Below are 22,352 nucleotides of genomic sequence, written 5' to 3' on the forward strand. Positions count from 1 at the left end.
ATATAAATATCACTTAGAAAGTACAAAAGAAAAATATATATATATATGAATAATACAATGGGTAATTCGTTAATAAAAATTGAGGTAAAACAAAAGGGCAAATTGCGTGACAAGTTCTTCAATTTGGGCTGCGGTCAAACTGCCGCTACAAATGCTTCCAAGTATTTTTCTTTTCCTTTCTATCAATAAAGATAAAAGGACAAGAGAAACGCTGCGAAGCATTTGTAGCGGCAGTTTGAACGCAGCCTTAATGAGACATTATAAATATTAAATTTCTTCAAATACGGGGATGGGTAAGTGTTCCTCTTTTTATGTGATTCCCGCGTTCTCTCCCCCCCCCCTCTCGCAGAAATCCAAGTTCTTAATTGTCTGTAAAGCCAATGGCACACGACACTATTTTTCCTACTGAATTGCTTACGAGAGCCAATCAGGATTTAGCCTTAAGTCTCCTGATCTAAAACTCTACAGCCTGATTGGTTCTCGTAAGCAATCCAGTAGGAAAAATAGTATCGTGTACCGTTCGCTTTAATTTGATCGATGTATAAGAGACGTCGCAGTCTTCGCAATTAATTTTGTAATTTTCGGTGATGTTTGCAATGTCGTCAATATAAAGTAAAGAGATAGTAACTGCAAAAGTCCTTAAATCTCTTCCTCAAGGTCTTGTAGAATCGTGTCGATAATTACACTGAGAAAAAAAGTCTTTGAAAATTTATTTGTGGCATATAATGTTTATTTCACTGAATGTAATACCAATTTGAAAGCTTCGAAAAATTCATCTCCCGGAATGTCGTAATTTTGTTTGGGAAAGAGCCAGTTTTTGAAGACACGTTCAACCAAGTCAATGGGGATGTTAGTGAATAGAGAGATAAATATAATTGCCGCAATTATACTTGCTAAATATAAATAGCAGCGATTAGGTCTTATTGTTAGTGCAATGACAATTTTACCTTTCGACGTGGTATAAATACAAAAAGGGAATCGTGCTTCACGACCGCCGCGCCGTCTCTTTTCTGTTTATTTGACGAACAAACGTAGAAACTATTTTTATCCGGCTGTATATTAACGAAGTTCGCAACGTACCGAAACTGTATCAATCTGAACCTCGTATAAATAATCACGCGGAGCAAACAGATGCGTCGGTGTCAGCACACAATGCGCTAATATTTGACCAAGCCAGTTATCGTTTAATTTAATCCTCAGACTGGCCGTTTCACATGACCGGAAATTTCCGGCAACAGAGATTTTCGCGTTCAACGCGATCTCGCTTTTTGCCCGCGGAAACGTAATCGGGCTCGCTGGTAGTAGCCGCGAGAATATATGCGCGTATGTACCTCACATAAGAAATGGGGTAAGTAATACAAGGTGATAAATTAAACTCACTCTCGTCGGTCTGCGGCGCGGAGAGAATGGCGCTGTGCTTTTTCTTCACATCTTCCACGTTCGTCTGGATCCTATCTATCATTTCGCGGATTTCCTCCACCTGTGGAAAAACACACACGTCAGAGTCAGCAGCTGGCTTAAACTTTCTCAAATTTATTCATGTTTCGCAAATCCGATATTGTCACGAATCCTCGCATATTTATTAAACGAGGGGTTTTTTTTTGAAAGATGTAAATCCAGATTTAAAAATCTCGACGCGGTGACGCCCGGTTTAAACTGACGTTTTATTTCGAAATTTACATCTCTCAAAATTGAACTTAAGTTTGCATAATGAAATAAAATTTAAATAACTCTGTAAAAATTTTTACGGTTGTTTTCAATCCTTGAAAGTAATTTACTATCGGCTCCCAATATCTCTGGTTTTATCGCACGTGATAAAACAATAAAAAATATTGAAAAATTATCACAATGTATTATCGAAATTAATTTCATCAAGTCGATAATATTCAAATAGTGTTTTTAATAAAAATAATGAAAAGAATAATGAGAACATAAGCGCTCGATTGCATGACTGATAGAAGTAGCCAATTTAAGTAGTCGAGGCCGATACATATATTACATCGGACACTACTCTATTTAAGTAGTATAGCCGTAATTACGAACGGCGCTCGCCGCAAGTGGCGCAAACCGTGCTTGGTCAGACGATCGCGTATACTTGCTCTCGCAAGTCCACGCGCGTTTTCTAAAACCCTAAGAAAAAATGTGTAAAAACTCACCACAATAATTAGAACATGTCGGTCTGAATATTTAAAATCCCCACTCCTTAATCGCGATATGAGTCAGTTAAAAATATTTCGATATACACTAATTTTGTGCGCAATTTTGACGCCGAATTGACATCGATTAAATTAAGATACTTATATAAGAGTTACCTAATAATAAAGTGGTACGACTTTATATGCAGAGTTGGAAAATGTCGTTCCGTTTATCGAAAAGAAATATAATTCACGCTAATTCTCGCCTAAGTTACATGTAAATTTTATTCGATGTGCGACGTCACATAAATGGAATAATGTAGGAAATTTGAGAATCGTTTCGCAACAAAGTTTCACGCGCAGCAAATTTCCGAGCTACGAAGAGCCCTTCGCTCGGTTTCAAGAGGTGTTCTTAGCGGGAGGACTAGGCCGCGATAAATTCCAAAAGCTCGTTCGCATATCCTCGGTGCGATCTAATTAACGAAAGAAATAAAAAGGAGCCTGATAATATTCAATGAGAAGCCGATCCTGGACAGTGATGACCTACGTAGCGCCGTAAAACCAGACGAAATCTCATCGATTGGGACTCGCTGGCGAGAGGATGCGCCTCCTCCCGCTGCTCCCTTTTTCTCACACAATTTGACGCGATTTTGTCTGACTCATCGGGATTTTTCCGTTGCTTCGTCGAGTCAGACGGAGGAAACGATGTCAGACATTAGTCAGCGTGGTCGTCATCGAGGACGACAACGGCAATCTGGGATTTCGCCAGAGAAGCTCACCGAGGGGAACTCGAAAAAGCCAGTCACGAACGGATAACCATCTCGAAGAATAATTCGGTTCGTAAACGTTAATTACCTCGGGCCAGATCCGCTCGACTTTAAGCTCCTTAATGGCAGGCGCGCACGATGACGAGAGATAATCGATAGATAGAGTGAAGCGTGGCATAATTTTAAGTTAATCCTAGAGGCTCAACAATGACTGAAGCGCATGTGCATTACCGTATTCCTTACCTCTATATTACTCACGTAGAAAAAAAAGATTTAGTTAGGTGAAACAAATGAATCTACTCAATTTTTATTTACGTCTGCTAAAACGTTTGCTAGATTTTGCTAGAACTCTCTTAGAAAGTCCAATTTCAATTAAATAAAATTTTGGTTCAGATAAAGAAATCATTTCTTTGAAATTGAATGAAAAGTCTAGTTATTATTCAAATAAATTCGATTCTAAACAAACTATTTTTCGGGTGTGTCTTTTTTAACGTAATTAGGTACTTACATGGGGTGCGTTTTACACCCCAACATCACATCTCAATTTTCATTGCTCTCTTTATAATTAAAGACTGATAACATTGTACACGGTTTCTAAAGAAAAATGCTAAATTTCTTCTTTAATTGTGAAACATCTAATTTGCGTAGCATTTGATTGATAAAAACGTTTTTACTCTAATAAATTAAATTTAATAGATTGCTAAGACTGAGATAAAAATGTTGTACTCCACACCCAGAAAAAATGTCTTTAAAATCAAACAAATTTTCTTTAAATTTGGATCTTACTAGACTCTTATTCAATTTCAAAGAAATGATTTCTTCTTAACCAAAATTTAATTTGATTAAGACTGGAATCTCTAAGAGAATTCATATCTATTTCTTCAAATCCAGCAAACGTTTTAGTAGAAGTAAATAAAACTTTAGTAGATTCAAAGTAACGCGATTTCAACGTATCCCGTTTATTTAAATAAATCTTTACTTAAATAAATCTCTTTTCTGGGCGCACTGTCGGACTAATAGGCTATTGTGAATAAAGGTCAACCGCAAAAAGTGTACAAGATTTAGTGATTAGATAAAATTCAACGCGAGAACGCTCGTTTCTCGCGACGAAATTGTGGGTTTGACAAAGAAACCTATAATCTTGACGTCGCGTCTCGAGAGCGCTCGTGTTTCGAAGTCAAACAAGTTCTCCTGAAAGGATAACGGTAACCGTAACGGGATCGGTGATCGATACCGAGGGAAGTGCCCGAGCTCCCGTCAAGAACTCTCTTCGTCGTGGCTGCGCTCTCCCGGCACACGAGGCGTTGTTCCGCAGGAACGTGTCTCGTTAGTGCCATCCCGCGTCACTCGCGCGGCGCATTCTCGCAAGCGTGCCATGCCGTCGTCGTTTTCATCCCGCTCGATCGCCTGTTCGGCCGCCACCCCTACGTTACTTCCATCCCTCGCGCATAGACTGCATCGCATATTACATATACACGGGGGACCACGAACGCGAGCTTCGTAGAAGCTGGGGCTATACGACGGCACACATCCTCGGCGTATCCGAAATGCGCGCGCGATACATCGCAGCGGCACGTCTGCGTATCGATTTCGCGTTAACCTCCTCCGGGCCGGTACTTTTTGCGCCGTCGTTAGAATGGAATTCCCTCGGCGTAACTCTCGATCTTACGCCTCCCCGAGAATCTCGAAGACAAAAAGAAAGTTCAGGATGCTGTGTTCCGTGATATTGCGTTCCCTCGTATTTTTTATAATGTATTATTAAACAACTGGCGTGCGTAGTAAATTATTGACGTATAAGTAGAGGACAGTCCCCTGTTAGGCTTCTAATATAAGATTTTCAACATTCAAATTAAATCACAAAGCCTTTTTGCAACGGTCTAACAACGAATTTTCCACTGAACAGACGTCACTCCAAGGGTAATACATTTATGGAACCTACTCTCGATCTTACGCCTCCCCGAGAATTTCGAAGACAGAAAGAAAGTTGAGGATGCTGCCGCGTATTCCGTGATGTTGCGTTATATCGTATTTTCATATTATTAAACAACTTGCGTGCGTAGTAAATAATTAATGTAAGTAGAGAAAAATCCCCCGTTAGGCTTCTAATATAAGATAGAAGGTTTTCAACATCCAAATTCAATCACAAAGCTTTTTCGCAACGATCCAACAACGAATTTTCCACCGAACAAACTTCACACCAAGGGCAATACTCGTATGGTGGAACCTACAGACGATGCCTATTAATTTAGCAGAAACTCCGCTGTCTCATATTAAGAGTCATATTTCATAATAGGAGACTTTCCTCTATTAATTATTGTACACCGCAGAGAATACTATTTAAACAATTGTGGAACACGTATATTGTATTACCGTATGTTTCCTCGAGTAACGTCAATGCGGCGGTATTTATTGTTATTCTCCATTTACTCGGCGCTAATTATTGTTTATATAATACTTCATAAAGCGTTATATTTCACTGAACTATGTTGCGATGTAATAATTTTGTTTCAGGCTCCTATTATTAAACGAACGAGAGTTGGAATTAAAAAAAAAGCAACTATTCACCGATGGTATCAAAAAATCCACGGGGGGGAAAAAAGTGTAGCTAAAAGCCGCACGTGGTAAATTCGGTTGTAAAATATGGACAGCTAATATTTAGTCGCGGTAGCTAAATATTTTGCTACTGTGCCTACGGTATCAGGTGCGACAGCAAATCGTTCGCTGCGGTTTAGAAATTCGTAGTTACGGCAGCAAAATATTTTTAGCAAACCATGCTACGGTGGCGAACTCTTTCTTTTCGGCGTTTGAACGTCTAACGAGTAAACATCGATGGGACAAAATTACGACGACTACAGGTAAACGCTGGATAAGGGGCGTGCGGAAATGAGCGCGGAATTATTTGGTACCTCAAACGCACATACTTGGTATATTTCGAAATTAGAGTTTCCGAGCGTACGGTTACGGCCCGAGACTCGACTGCGCGAAAGATATTTATCCTCCGGCTTACTGTCCCGAGCGGGAAGATTTCGGAAGTTTATTTCGCGATCCCCAGTGCGTAAGTTTCATCCCTCCCCCTCCCCTCCCGCACCCCCGACGACCCGGTCGCGGCGCGCTCGCAAAGTTGGCGGAAATGAGCGGTAATATTAAACGCTCGCGAGAATGACGATAAAGCTTGCGCGCGATTACACGCGCGCGAAGGAATTTCGCGTCGGCAGAGTTACAGGCACTTTGCGTACGGGCGCGTCTCGCTTCTCTCACCGCACGAGCTGGTACCGTAGCAGCCCCCCCCCCCCCAATCGATTTCGCTAAGAGGGCGAAAATACAGTTTTAACGACGAAAGTTCAGATTTACAGGCACGAACGAATATAATCGCGGCGGTGCGCGGAGCGAGGGAACTCACTCGATAATTCCATGATTATATAGGACGGGATCCAGCGGCGAATGCGCTCGATGTATCTCGGCTTACATCGTTATTAGTTAGAAATATTTGAAAACAACTAAAATCTTTCATATGTAACAACGTCGGCCGTGTTTTCTCGATCGTACCTGGCATATTTGACAATACAGAAAATTTATTGCAAAAAATATTAACTCAGCCAGGGTTTGAACCCGGATAACGCATTATTAAAGGTGCCAGGTATGGTCAAGAAAACGCTGACGTTGTTAATTACCGCTGGCGACACTGAAGAATTCTGATTAGTCTTTTATATCTGTTAAAAGGTAGGGGAAAGTCCTCTATTGTGAGATACGCCCCTAATACGAGACAGCAGGGTTTCTGTCTGAATATAGACATCATCTGTTGGCTCCATCGTGCATTTCTTGCCCTTGGAGTGAAATCTGTTTAATGGAAAATTCATTGTTAGACCGTGTAATCGTTGCGAAAGAAGATCTGTTATTGAATTTGGATGCTGAGAGGGAAATCGCATATTAGAAGCCTATCTCATAATAGGGGATTTTCCGCCGATAATTTTATCAAACTAATCTTGATAATACACAGATAAGTATCGTAGTTACTTCCGAGATTATCGTTATTTGTCGATGTTAAAAAGTTTCTTAAAGAGGCCGTTTAGGACCGGGCATAGGTGTAAGTAGCCAGTTAAATTAAATTATTAAGTGAATTCATATACCGTATTCTTTCCAACTTATCCTGTGCGCCAGTTACATACTAGTCTTATAACACAGGTTAATCCCCGTAAGTGGAAGTGTTATCGTCAGTGAATTCACGTTTATAAATTATTTTTAATAATGCTATACATTAGCATCTAATATGATAATCCCCTTCCCCCCTTTATTTAAAATACTTATTGCGAAAAATATTACCCCAGCCAGGATTCGAACCTGGGACCTCCCTCAATCCGTGCGGGCGTCTTAACCAGCTCGACCACTGGGGCTGTAGGTAATATTGTTCGCAATAACATATATAAACTTTGTAAACGCTCTCTAGGCCAGCGTGTATAGTGATAAGTTGGAAAGAATACGGTATATGAATTCACTTAATAATTTAATTTAACTGGCTACTTACACCTATGCCCGGTCCTAAACGGCCTCTTTAATTTCTAATTGATTTTATATCTTAAAGGACCTATGTTAAAAGTTGTAGTATTAAAAAGTTTCAACATCGTTGTCGCGCGTCCTTTTTCCCTGCGAACCATGATGCGTGTCGGATGTAAAGCCTTGCAATGCAAATTAGAATAACGACTAACAATAAGATAAGTCTAGATACTTTATATCTCTTTGCGTGATATTAAAAATGTTCTTTCACTTATCATTGTTGATGTGATAACGAAGGAAAACTATTAATCACTTTGTATACGTTTCTCTTAAATTGTTCAATATATTTATCTAATAAATATATTAAAAGTTGTACGATACAAAATATCTGTGCGTAAATTAAAGATTAAAACGAAAATTCTCAACAATATCGATGGAACGATTTACTGGATGCAAAAGAAAATTTTCGCGTACATCCCAGTTAGAACGGAAACCTAGAATTCGTATCAATAGATTATTTAATAAGCAAACTTTTCTGGAATGTTATTCGACAATAGAAAGGAATATTAATTCCTTCTTCGCAGCAAGGAATATTAAATTCAAGCCTGTGAGGAGATCGCTGTAAGTAAAACAACACACGAGGAGCAAAGTAATATTTCACGTTATAAACTTTTGATTGTTATCAAATACAGGGTGTTGAATAAAAGGTTGTAATAATTTTAGGGGTTTAGTATGCGCAGAAATGAGTTGAAGTCTTAATAAACATGGGTCCGCAAATGAGTTTTTGAGATATTGGCAATAATATGATAATTTATTATAATTTACCTAATTCGTGTAAGTACTTCTTCATGGAGCAACAACCTCACGTTTTCTCTTAAAATTTACCCCGAACATCGTGTAATCGTGAGATAGCATGGCATTTTAAGGAATTTTACGAGAGTTTTCCTGAAATTTTACTCGTAAAATGTATGGTAGAATTTCAAAAAACTTATCAAGTTTTTCGAAATGCCATGTCAATCACATTTGCAGGATAAATTTTAAGAGAAAATTCTCTCCGTGCAGCAATCACAGCAACGAGTTGGCCCGTTTAAAAGAGAGAATAAAAATACCTCAAAAACAACTCATTTGCCACGTTGACTAAGACTCTTTGACTTATTTTTGCAAACTAATTTCCATGAAATATTTTATATACCCTTTCTTATCAACATCCTGTATTACTTTACATATTAACGTCGTATAAAATGATTTACTCTTTTATATTGAGACGAAAGACGCGTAATGATTTCCGTCACGATACCGTTGTGACTCTTGAGCGAAGTTACGTGTGATTAACTTCCCCGAGACATAAAACGAGCACTGCAGAAAAATCGAGAGCAACGGGCGAAACGAGAACAGAAATAGCAGTAAAAAAAAATAAGCGTCACACGGCGGGTCTCGGGCGCTATAACAGGAAAATAACACGGAAATCCCAGGTGATGGAGCTCGTGGGAAAACAGCGGGGAATAAAGATGCGAAATAAAATGGGGTACGAAGCGAGCGGAATGGCGGCGGAACGCGGTAAAAATCAATCTAACTTGGCGCGCGCGAGCTTTCCGCGCGCGCTTTTACGGCTATCCATTTACATGGGAACGCGGCTACTGTGCCCATCGCGCAAGGATTCTCTCGATCAGTTGGGAAATATCGCGACAGCGTCAAGCGGAAATTCCGTAGCGTTTCGCCAGCGATGAAATTTTGCCGTCGAGCCGTGGCACCGTTGTGGTTTTATTAGCAATATAAATACGCGGCGGTGGCGGCCGCTACATGCCAAACGGAACACGAATTATTTATCGACGCGTAACGATCGTCCCGACGATTTGTCGCGAATTTCGCGCTGATGACGAGCACGCGTTATGCATATTTTAACGACCGACTGGTGTGTTCAACCCTCTTGTATTTCCCCCTCCTGCCTTTCCAAAGGTATGTAAGCAGATAGTCGACAAATTTTTCAATTCAGGACTGTTGTAACGGTTTCTCTCGCGCAGAGCAAATTGATATAATAAATTTTGCTAGCGCCGTATGCCGGATGTATAAGCAAAATCCTGTGTTAGTGGAAACTGACGCAATAAATCTCGTCAGGCAGATACATAAGAACACGTATGAGCAAGAATTTCTATGTGGGCGCGGGCTTTGTTAGAATTAAATAAGTGAACGCTTTACCTGTGTACCGTTTCCGATAAGTACACAAAGCAGTAACGCATAAAACAAGACAGGCGACGACAATGCAATTGTTGCGAAACGATTTAAAAGTATAATCATGATATTTAACACGACAAACGCGCAATATTAGCATCGCGAGCCGATTTATTCTCGCGACTCCGCGACGTTGAGAGTTGGATTGAATCTCCGCTCGCGTAGAATCTTCTGCCGCAAGTATTCTCGGAGATCGTCCATCGCTAACTCTTCTTGGACCAGTCCACGTGTTTGATATAATATTTAACAGAACTAATAATATATCCGAACTGGCCAGAGAAAACAAAATATACTTTTTGTATGCACGCTTTGTCAGCGACGACAATATACGAGTAGACTTAATTTTTTAAAGTTAATCTAAAGTTGATTTTAAAAATGTATTAACCGTTTCACGACTGCGTTATTTTGCTTCTTCGTCAAGCTTTGTTTTCGTGAATAAATTTGTTTTTCATTTTTTGCCAATTGTGTTCAAAATGTTCCAAAATGTAAAAAAAAACACATTTTTTAAATCTCTGTGTGTATGTATGTGCTCCAAAAATATTGTGCGCTCTCTAACTTATGCAAAGTTTGAGATATCGGTCTGAATTGTTTTATATTAATACAGCATTATTAAAGAATAGTTGGTAATGAATTTCGTGATAATCGATGTAAAGGTTTTTTTATTTGAATTTTATAAAAACTGGCAAGCACGCTCTAACTTCTGCAAAGTTTTCATCTTTTGCCATTATCGTGTTAATTTTTTTACAATAGAGAGAGAGAGAGAGAGAGAGAGAGAGAGAGAGAGAGAGAGAGAGAGAGAGAGAGAGAGAGAGAGCGCATCATTAAAGAAGGATGCTTGGTATTGAATACTGTAATATTTTGTGTAATGGTTCATTTGTTTAAAAAAATTTAATTTGGCCCATTGAGATCGAAAAATCCATAATGATTTCAACAGCATTATTAAAAACAGGTAAAATTAAGAATAAGGTGTAACTTGGAAATGTGCACGTTGCTTCCGTATCAGTTAATTTTGTTAACATAGGACCTGTCCTAAATTAACAAAATTAACTGACGAAGGAGCAACGTTACAGTCTTATTAATTAATGCTGGGTCTCAGTTTTACTAGGATTCACATTTTCATAATCTTTATTCCCATCTGTACATCAATGATGTTTCAGGCTGTAGTTGACACAGCTTCTATAGAAGTCTGCGGTAGTACATACATACAGCCTGAAACTCGGTAATTTATTTTGTTTACTTTTTAATTTGTTTTTTGGGACACTAGCACTCCAAGGAAGCAGAGAGACCGAAGATGTAAATGGGACTTACACGTCGGTGATCATGAAAGGGCGAGGAGGAAACCGCTGACCAAAATCTTGTACAGCAATGCCCACTAATGCCCAGTGAGTATTACTTCATCTTATTATCTTATTTTATCTTATTTTATCTTTATAATGCCTCAGCAAGGCCTAATGTCCAAATTAATGTCAACAAAATGCCTAGCAATGTCCAGTAATGCCGCAAATCTGTACACCACAATGCCCTCAGCGGTTTACCCCCTCGTGAAAGGGTTAACACAAATCAAAATTTATCGATACTTGTATCTCCTCCCGAATTATCTCGTGTATCGCTAGTCGCACGGTTATAAACGTGCGACTCGAGTCCGCGATTCGGAGGACTACGATCCCTGGCGCCTAGATGTGTAATGCGAAGCGACAGTGCCAATGCCGGCGCATGTAGCGCTTATCAACAAAAACAACAATTGGTGTAATGTCACTTTGGTTCTCGCTCCGCGAGTCACATCTGCATTTGAATTGCCTTGCGCCCCAACGATCGCGTCGCGTGCACGTATTCGGCCACGTTCAAAATCCGACGTCCGCGGCATCCTCTCCCTCACCCTCGTCATCCTCGCACCCCCCTCCCCCTCCCTCCACCCTCCCCCCCCGTCGAAGCGGTTGGATCTCGTTCCCGAGCGTTGTGTTTTCCACCGTTGGAACTGGGACCCTCGTAAACGTCAAACGCACGCAACCGCGAATGTCGGCGGAACGACCGCGTGAGAAATGGCGCACCGTTCGCGATAATTATTAGCCGGCCGCCAATGAACGAAATTGTACGCGATAATTATAGCCGCGCGTTATCTTATGGCGCTTCGACGCTTCCCGCCGTCTTTAATCGACGGCGAGAGCCGGTCGTTCACGCGGAAAATTCGTGAAAATTTAGCCGGATAACGCGGCAGCTTTTAATTAACTAGCAACCCTATTGCAAAATTACAGAGATTGCCCGATATATCGGGAAAACCGTGGACGAGCGTAACGATTCGACGTGTTACACGGGTAAGAAGCGAATGCTTTTAACGAAAAGTGGATGCAGGAGCATTTGCGGAAGAGCGCGGAGCAAAAACGTTATATCTTATATTATCTCGCAGGAAATTATCTTTTACTATGCATTTACTATTATATTTTTTCCCCAGCATTTATCCGTAAACGGGTCGTATGAATATAAATGAAGCGAATGCCATTAGTGGGACCGATCCATTTCGAAAACACCAAGTAGTTTTTGAACAGGAGTAAATATCCTACGAGCGTGATTAATCTTCCTTAAGAAAGGCGAAGAATAATCTTTCCCTCAATCGAACTCCTCTCTTTAACGCGTGTCCCCATTTGTTGCGGTATTAATATTACCAACAGATTACAGTCTGCGAGATACAGATTTATAAAATATGTGCGAGAATTAAACATATTTAAAAACAATATTTGTTACAGTGACGAACAGAATGGTTGCGACACTTTTTTTTAAATGAGTTTAGGAACGCACCTTTAGATTCAGATTTACCGTTCCAAAGCACTTTCTCCGAGGGAAATTTTACTCGATGGCCATTCCGAAACCATTTTGAACGTTTTCAATCTACTTCTCGAGTAACATTTCCCTCGGAGAAAATGTTTTGAAATGTAAATTTGAATCTCTAAAGGCGCGTTTCTAAACGTATTAAAAAAGTGTTGCAATTTTGTCTATCACTGGACAGTGACGAACAGAATGGTTGCGACACTTTTTTAATGAGTTCAGGAACGAGCATTTAGATTCAGGGTTACATTTCCAAAACCTTTTTCCCCGAGGAATATTTTACTCGATGGCCATTCCGAAACCATTTTGAGCGTTCCCGATCTATTTCTCGAGTAACATTTCCCTCGGAGAAAATGTTTTGAAACGTAAATCAGAATCTAAAGGCGCGTTCCTAAACTCATTTAAAAAAGTTTTGCTACCATTCGGTCCATCATTATACAGTGATACAGGAATATTTCACTCGATGGCCATTTCGAAACCACTTCGAACGTTTTCAATCTATTTCTCGAGTAAAATTTTCCTCGGAGAAAATGTTTCGAAACGTATATCTGCATCTAAAGCCGCGTTCCTAAACGTATTAAAAAAGCATTGCAACCATTTTGTCGATCACTGTACAGTGACGAGCAGAATGGTTGCGACACTTTTTTAATGAGTTTAGAAACGTGCATTTAGATGCAGGATTACGTTTCCAAAATCTTTTTTCCCGAGTAATATTTTACTCGCTGGCCATTTCGAAACCATTTTGAGCGTTTCCGATCTATTTCTCGAGTAAAATTTCCCCCAGAAAAAATGTTTTGAAATGTAAATGCGCGTTTCTAAAAACTCATTAAAAAACAGTGTCGCAACCATTCTGTCCATCATTGTACAGCATATAAACTGTATTAAACTTCTCTGTCCCTCGAATCGCATTTAATAAACGATTAATTAAAACGAAAGTTCCCTTATCGTTTTCAGATTCTGGTTTTTTTTTCTCTTCGACTCCGAAGAAAGAAATGGTTCTCATTACGCGATAATACAGGTTATTCCGTATTCCGAGTGACAGCTCTTATCTATGACAACAAATCACAAGCTCGCGAGAAAAACGGCGTATCAGATAAAGAAACTTTTTTCGCATTCGCGAGAGCCAGCAGGAGAGAGCGGCTTATTATCGCTCGCGTGACAAAGCCCGTGTACGCCGAAGAAAATCATGCGCTCGCCTCGCTGTTAAATTAATGGATGCGGTTTATATCTTTGCGAAATACGCGGCGGTGTTTCGCGAACGTGTTTATCCCGGATAGTAGCGGATACTGGTTAAAATTAACATAAAAGCGACGCAAAAACTGACCAATTTTCGGCGCGACGGTTATTCAACGGTCCCTCGAAATATAATCGTTCATAATTTATAATTATATATACGTAAAACGTTACGTAACGGCAAAACGTGCGTCATTTTCGACACAAAAGCGCGTGTTTACGATTCCGCCGTAATTCCCGCATAAGCTGATTAAGCGATACGATTGATGCACGATGCATATGGGCAGCGGTGTCCGCTGGCGATTTCGCTTCGGTAAATCACGTGTGAATTACGAGGCCGGCCCGGAACTGCAGCGGGAGCCACGCTTGGGAAAAGATGCACGCGCGTTATACCGTCCGCAAGAAAGTTGCATCTCGCTCCTCCCCCGTCCTCCGGGCAGGTGCGCTTGCACGAGTAAGAACATTTTACCGCGGCGCAAGGAGAAGCTCGCGAGACGCGATCGATAAAGTACGAGAGCCCCCGTGCAAAGATTCCGGCGCGGAATTTTCACGAAACGCCGCTTCGCCCGAGTTATTGAATTTGATATGCGAACGTTCCTTTGTGTTATTCCGCGACATTCATACTTTGTACATGTGAAAAGAAGCTACGGGGAGGGACTGTGCGCATTGTCCCGGTTAAGACCGATATAATCTCGCTGATACTGGTTTAACCTACTTCTGATTGATGGCACTCTTTCGTGCTTTCGATCGCGCGTCGCGAGTAAAGGCGCCGCGGCAACAAATTAGTTTGTCACTCACCTCCGCGAAAAATTCCGTCATGAAGTCATCCGGCGCCCCGACGTTGACGGACACGTCGTCCGCCACATCGTCGTCGTCCGACTGGGCCTGCAAGAAATACAAGCGTTCATTAGAAACAATAAGTACCGCACCAGCCTGTAATTTCAGCCTTAAAGTGCCCTTTTGTAACTAATACAATGATAACGGGTTGATAAACAACAATGGGGAAACTTGTTTAATTCACACGGAGGGACTTTTCTTTTCAAGTTTATTATGTAGTCGTGAGACAACGCGGCATTTCAAGGAATTTTATGAGAGTTTGTTGAAATTTTACCATACATTTCACTAGTAATTATACTTATTGTTAGTATACATTTTAATGTAAAACGTGTATGGTGAAATTTCAAAAAACTCTCATGACGTTGTTCAAAATGCCACGTTGTCCCACGGCCATATGATTTTCAGGATAAATTTTAGGAGAAAATTCTCCGCGTGTACTGAATTATGCGTTTAGGTGTAGTATTTTAATTTTTGATGGATTGGAATATTAATCCAAGTTTCCATATATCTAGTTTATTCAGCTATACAACCGGAAAAGAGATTTATTCGGGTAAAACAAATGAGAAACGTTGAAATCACGTTTCTTTGAATCCACTAAATTTTTATTTACTTCTACTGAAACGTTTGCTAGATTAGAAGAAATATATATATGAATTCTCTTAGAGATTCCAGTCTTGAAATTAAGTAAAAGTCTAGCGAGGTCGAAATTCCAAGAAAATTTGTCTGATATTAAAGAAACTTTTTCTGGGTTTACTTGTTTATACGTGTAGCTACTTGTAAAGCGTTTATAGATAGGCCTGACGTAACAGCGTGAAATTTAAATTCCATGTCCGACGAGGAAAAATGTCACAGTATCGAATCATCGTGCTGATACTTGGAACGGTATGACGAATGGAATTATTTTCGAATATTACACAAGCAGTTTATTAATTAAGACAAACTCGGACGTGATCTCTTCTGATGTAAGAGCATAAACACAGAAATATATGCACGATTAACTGGTTTCGTCGACGATTGCGTACATGTGTTGTGCGCAGGCAATCTCTCTCATCCCGATAAGAGTGACTTCCTTTCACACAACATGGTAATCGCTTCCATTCGAGCAGTGATAATCTTGCCCTCGATAGAATAATCTCGCGCGTTGCAATAAACAAATGATCGTTGTAACATACAAATCGGAATCAGAGAATAATACTTTATTTTACGAAATCTCGCCTGTGCTTATTTTACTGACGTAAATCGCGACAAAAATAAAACAGGTTTACTGACAAAACAGATTCCACGCGTAGGACTCGTAATAATTTACGAAAAAGTTGTGCAACATCGAAGTGCTATGTCTGTAATTAAAACATTTTAAATTCCGGTAAAATAAATCATCACATTTTCGTCTTATTTTATCGCATCTTCTTATCTCATCTTATCGCATCGTCCGTGTTTTTATGTAAGTAATTACGTCACTATCAATTGTATCTTTGAAACATCATCAGCTACTTTACCGACGATTGAATCAATCAATTCAAACTGTTGAAGGTTAATTAATTCAGCAAATGGACCCATGATTTATTGCCGTTTCACGTTACGTATATAAAACGTTAGCTTTCTGCTGTTTTAATAAGCTACTAAAAGCCCACTATCAATATTACACAATAAGAAAACTTCCATATCTAATATTTACATACTTTTATATAATTTAATAATCATTTTAATTGGCCACGTAACCATACTGTAATTTATAATTATCGTCTTATAATTTAGCTGACTAAATATCAAACAATATGAGACGCGTATTTGTTTAAAGTTTATGACAGTCGTCATAAAAAAAAGGAATGTAAGGAATAAATTTCCGATTTAATTGATTTATTTCACGCCACATTATGAGCTGATACTTACTAAATAAATAATAGGAAATATCTCGTGAACATTGTTGAAAATATAACCTTCCTTTAGCGAATGCACAGAAAGTGTAGGAAGTGCAATCGGCTGATCGCTCGCGGGAAAATTTCTTTCATTACCGACAGCCACAGTAAACCACTGAGCTTTCTTTCATTATAAGTTTAATGCTGTTATATGAAAATGGAAATTCCGCAGAACAAAGTATCTACAGAATGTCATTACACTGTTCCTGCCTCTCGCGGAAGATTTTATAAATATTAATCAAAGTTGGAGATTATTACATAATATTGTGAATTTTGTAAACTGTTACTAGAATATTAATCAGCTCGCACTTTTTTTTCCCCATACTTTCGAGTACTTGGACAAACAACGTGCGACACTCCCGTACAGCAAGCTTCGCAAAGGAGAACATGTTGATTTTATATCATGTTAAAATAATTGTGTAAAATACAATTTGTGCCATTCGATAACTTTCATTTTGTTTTATCATCATTTTTACGTGCCCCTCGTACGAAGGACGGAATACAAAGTAAAATCAAGCTAACGTTTTGCAGGAAGCTATAAAAATGGATGATGTGTTATAACAGTTTATATAATCTGCATTTATATCGCAGCAATGTGCACAAAATGTAAACCACGGGCCGTACGGCGTGCAAAATTTATAAAATTAAACGCATGCTTTTGTAACGAAAAACCAAATGTATGCACCGAGTAGCCTATGTTTGACACGTTTTTTCTCTCTCTCTTTCTCTCTCTTTCTTATGTCGTATCTGAAGGACCTCTCTCACTGACGTGTAATACATAATTTTTCTCACGGCACGGAACGCACGCCACGCCTGTCAAATTCGCGCTCGTTTCTCGATCGCTCCAGTCGTCGTCCGGGCGTTCTAACGTGTGCTTAATCGATACGGTATTTGCATACAATTAAGAAACGATTACAGACACCGCGCGCGCGATAACGCGGTGCGACAAGAGGGCCGAGAGCGTATCGTCATTTGCGTCGTTCTCCCGATCGATATCGCGTTTCCGGCTAGATTTTCACGACTTGAAACGTCTTTTGCGCGAACGACGAAGGGGAGGGAGGGGGGAGAAGGGGTATGTTTCGACCAGTGAACTCTATACATACTGGAATGAGTGATCTATTGTTCTGGCTGTTGCCGAGAGAGAGGTGCGTTTGGGTGAATCCTTGTCTCCTTCTAGTACTACCTGATTGGATAGTCGCGTATAAATGACGAGAAGAAGGGCGTCACTTATATGCGATTATCCAATCAGGTAGTACTAGAAGGAGACAAGGATTCACCCAACGCACCTCTCTCTCGGCAACAGCCAGAACTACAGATCACTCATTCCAGTATGTATAGAGTTCACTGGTTTCGACCATAGACTTACACAGATAGACCGTGCCACCTCGTGAGGGGTTTTGAACCAAACAAATGACGGAGTGGGCCTACTGGTTATACTATGGTATAACCAGTAAGAGAGAATAACCATAGAGAGAGAGAGAGAGAGAGAGGGAGGGAGGGGGGAGGCATTACGGACGGGTTATCTCTATCTTTCTCAGGTCTGCTCTTCAGCTCGCCCGTATGAAGGCGCAGTCTATTTGTACAAGTCTATGGGTCCGATGCTCCCAATATCGGGCGAAATAATGTTAGCCAGGCAATTAACAAATTCGGTTACTTGCGCCTGTTTACAGTCAATTCTTATGCGGGGTCCACAATGCGAGTCGCAGAGTCGTAGTCGTGAGAATAATCGACTGCGATTGGTCAATTCAGTCAGACACATATGTAAGTATTGACCAATCATCGTCGGTTATTCTTTCGAATAACGTTTAAGGGAATGCTGGAGTGATTCTGCACTGTTTGCAACTTTTGCTCCTGGAACTGTCAACAACATGAAAACATTTGTATAATATACAAATTATGTGGCCTTTGTATACAGACCGACAGTGTCCTACTATACGGACTAAATCGGAGAACAGCATGGTATCATTGAAATTAAGTATAGAAGCCTAACAACAAATCTATTCGCTCAAATAAGTTATAGGATAGGTAACCGATAACTTATTTACGCGAATACATTTCTTTTCAGGCTTCTAAACTTAGTTTCAATGATGTCATGCTATTCTCTGATTAAAGCCAGCGACACACGATACTATTTTTCCCTACTGGATTGCTTACGAGAACCAGTCAGAATGCAGAGTTTTAAGCCAACGGCACACGATACTATTTTTCCTACTTGATTCCTTACGAGAGCCAATCGGAGGATTTAAGCCAACGACACACGATACTATTTTTCCCCACTGGATTCAGGATTCAGCTTTGAGTCACCTGATCGAGAACTCTGCATTCTGATTGGTTCTCGATAGTATTGTGTGCCGCTGGTTGATATCCTGACTGGCTCTCGTATAAGCAATCCAGTAAAGGTCTGTGTCCACTTGGTCCAAGTTCTAGCATCGTGGACACAGGCCTTAAGAGAAATAGTATCGTGGGTCGTTGGCTTCAGTCCAAATAATGGGACACTTTCAATCTGTACACATAAGCTTTGTAATTTGTGTATTACACAAATGTTTTCATAAATTAACAGTTCTAGATGCAAAAAGTGCAAAAGGTGCAGAATCACTCCAGCATTCCCTTAAGGATCGTCTCAAACCTCTTGAAATACTTCTCAGCCAGTAAAATGATCTACACAGCATTCGTGCGGACCATTTTTTCGGCTAGATAGTTTTTGAACATGCATCTAAGACAGCCTTAAATACATGAATCGACTATGAACAAGTCTTAACGTGCACTCAGTGCGCGCTACAGTGCGAGCAACCGAATTCGTTAAAAGTTTAGCGCGACGACCGAGCGCGAAATATTATGGCGTTTCCGTTTCTATGCCCGGCCGCGATTGAAACCGATACAGATCTGACAATGAGAATCGACGGTGTCGGCACTGCAAACATAAACGCGAGTTTTATGTTTGTTCAACAGCGGAAACGCGAGAACTCGCGTAAAGCGCACTTGTTCATACACGCGTAACATCGCAGTTTCATATTCATCGGGCACAACCTCTCCAGGCGCGCAGGTGTAATTACAAAAAGGTATTTAATTGCAAATCTACATTTTTCAATGGCCGAAATATATATGTAATTTTATATATGCAGCACCGTTCGATAATTCAGGATAAATTTTAATAACGCAGTTTGGAATTCCCGCGGCCTGGGGGGAGGGGGTGGCGGGAGGGAGGGGAAATCCGCGAGCGCACGGGGAAATTGATACAATTTTAATGCAGTTTTATTGCAATCTTTCTTGTAGTTATGCACGTCCCGGATTGTATACATTTAGATGCTATCACACGTCCAACGTAATTTTCGCGCGATCGATCAGCGTTCCCGTTTCAAGTTGCGCTGTGCTAAGGCTGAATTGCACCAACGGTCCGGGTTAACTACCCTGGTCTAGCGATACGCCTTGTCCCTTTCTGGATTACAGTGCTGTGGTAGAGACAGATCGGAATAATCGCGTCGAACTAAGTTAACTCTGGTCGGCATTTGCCGCATTTATAACTCGTGCGATCTAGTTTATATTTACCCGGGATTACAATATATGTATATTCTTATCAACGATTTATGAAATCGATATTCGCCAAGTAATAAGCGATTCGTGAAGTCGGTGGCAAGTGCGCAGGTCACTCCGACGAAAACTCTAGATTTTTTTGTAGCAATCAGCAAAAACATTATTATAGAAAATGAAATTTTATGAAAGTGTCAAGAGGAAAGAGCAATGGTCCATATTTTGAATCCTTTTTTATCGATAAAAGTGCCATTAAAATTGATTTTGGACTATTCTTACTGGCTGAAAAGATCTTTTACAGGCATTTTTAGTGATAAAAGATAATTCAGAATATAGGCCCGAGGGGGAAACCGCTGAACAAAATCTTGTACACCAATGCCCAGTGAGCATTACTTCATCTTATTATCTTATTTTACCTTATTTTATCTTTATAATGCCCCAGCAAGGCCTAATGCCCAAACTAATGCCCAAAAAATACCTAGTAATTCCCAGTAATGCCGCAAATCTGTACACCACAATGCCCTCAGCGGTTTACCCCTCGTATGGGCAAAAAGGTTTTAAAGGATAAATTCCAAAATTTCACGCCGCCTAAAAATCTATTTATTTTATATTTAGTCGTCAGATTATCACTGAAACGTTAATAAAAACTGAAACAAGGTATAAACACGGTTGCAATGGTTCGAAAAATTGATTGCATTGGGGGAAAGGGCTCACCTATATTACCCAACCCAAACAATTTTCTAATTAAAGTTAAAATTGAAACCCACGTGGAATCGTACGACGAAATAAAGTGTAAATTTTTTAGTTTTTTAAATGAAAATAAATAAGTATGGTACAAACTTTCCGCATATTGTGATTCCACGCATCCTAATTTTAAGCTTTAATTAAAAACATATTTGGATCAGGTTAGGTTAGATTAGGTTATATCTCTCGGGTCGTGAGTGCGGGGGGAGGGGCGGAGGCGCGTCAAGGTCGTAAATTTTCATGTAACTAAGTTGTTAAGATTACCGTAAGAGCTTCATGTTTTAAAACCTCTCGCCTCCCCTTAAAACTTTTGCAGAGTTTTTTTCATAATCCTGTTGACTGCTAAAAAACCCAGAGTTTTCGTTGAAACGCCACTTCCATGTAAATACTCGCGTTTTCATGTCAATTTATGCAATAATAACAAACTTAATTAAAAATGGAAATATCTATAATTTCGTCGGATTCGGATTTCGTTGTGAAAAATACGGGAAACTGATCTCCACGTTCATTCCCGGTGATGGGCAGAAAACGTAAATTAGAGTAAAATATTTTCATCGCTGAAAGCCGGTCAAAATTTTATCGAAATTATATCGGCCCGACCTCTGACGCATCGTTCGACGCGCTGGTATATTTACGCGGAACATTGTCTCACCGGATCATTCGTGAGTCATTTAATAAAATCTGGCGTGTTCTCCGACAGCATCAATTTTTAAGCGAACAATGCGCCGCGTTTTCTTTTTCCGAGCGCAGAGAACGTATCTGAAGGCGTTAAGTGATTTGAGGTGATTAGCACCAGAGGTGTTATGTAAACTGTAAGCCTGTAGTAGAGATAACCTTCACGTACGCGGGCGAAATCGCTAAGACAGTAAACGCGCGCTATCGGGTCAAGGAAGAAGCTGAAGAACGGATTGTCCTTGTCGAGAGGACGAAACGTATCTTGTGACGTGGAAAATGCGATTAACGCGCTGAAAAAAGTCACGTACGCATCGCTCGCTGTTGATTCTTAAAAAGCAAAACACGTCGTAAGATTTCATAAAATTATTGTCGATACTGAATAAAAAAATTCCGTAGTAGTGTTTAACATAATCAGAAGCGGCTTGGCATAAACTTACAAACAGCGTGTCCTACCGTTTGTTCGTTCTAATAGTTGAAAAAAAGAAAAACTTGAAGTACATTGAGAATAAATTAGAAATTTGGAAGTTTCTACGTAAAGATATTACGATGAAAACTACGCCGCTAAATTTTTCGAATATAATCTTAAGTCTATAATAGAGTCCCAAAAAAAGTCTCAAGTCCATAAAGATATCAGGTGCGAATCGATACACGGAGATAATTTTCTCATAAAATTTATCGAGGGGGAAACCGCTGACCAAAATCTTGTACACCAATGCCCACTAATGCCCACTGGGCATTACTTTATCTTATTATCTTATTTTTCTTATTTATATTTTTTATCTTATTTTATCTTATTTTATCTTTATAATTCCCCAGCAAGGCCTAATGCCCAAACTAATGTCCCGAGGGGGAAACCGCTGAGGGCATTGTGGTGTACAGATTTGCGGCATTACTGGGCATTACTAGGCATTTTTGGGGCATTAGGCCTTGCTGGGGCATTATAAAGATAAAATAAAATAAGATAATAAGATAAAGTA

General features: G+C 39.9%; 1 protein-coding gene across 6 annotated transcripts in view; it reads right to left on the minus strand.

Annotated features, from left to right (window-relative positions):
• The window catches only part of LOC105565439 (syntaxin-1A), an 86,489-nt gene that overhangs the window by 57,546 nt on the left and 6,591 nt on the right, over nucleotides 1-22,352 (minus strand). For all 6 annotated transcript variants that reach the window (XM_012018646.1, XM_012018644.1, XM_012018643.1 and 3 more), the window contains exons 2-3: nucleotides 14,474-14,560; nucleotides 1,381-1,480 (exon numbers count right to left, since the gene is read on the minus strand). In XM_012018646.1, the coding sequence (XP_011874036.1) occupies nucleotides 1,381-1,480; nucleotides 14,474-14,560 (187 nt within the window). The remainder of the gene's footprint in view (nucleotides 1-1,380; nucleotides 1,481-14,473; nucleotides 14,561-22,352) is intronic.

The sequence above is a fragment of the Vollenhovia emeryi genome, unplaced genomic scaffold, assembly GCF_000949405.1.
Source record: "Vollenhovia emeryi isolate VEMERY1.0 unplaced genomic scaffold, V.emery_V1.0 DF939152.1, whole genome shotgun sequence".
In the NCBI taxonomy this organism is placed as follows: Eukaryota; Metazoa; Arthropoda; class Insecta; order Hymenoptera; family Formicidae; genus Vollenhovia; species Vollenhovia emeryi.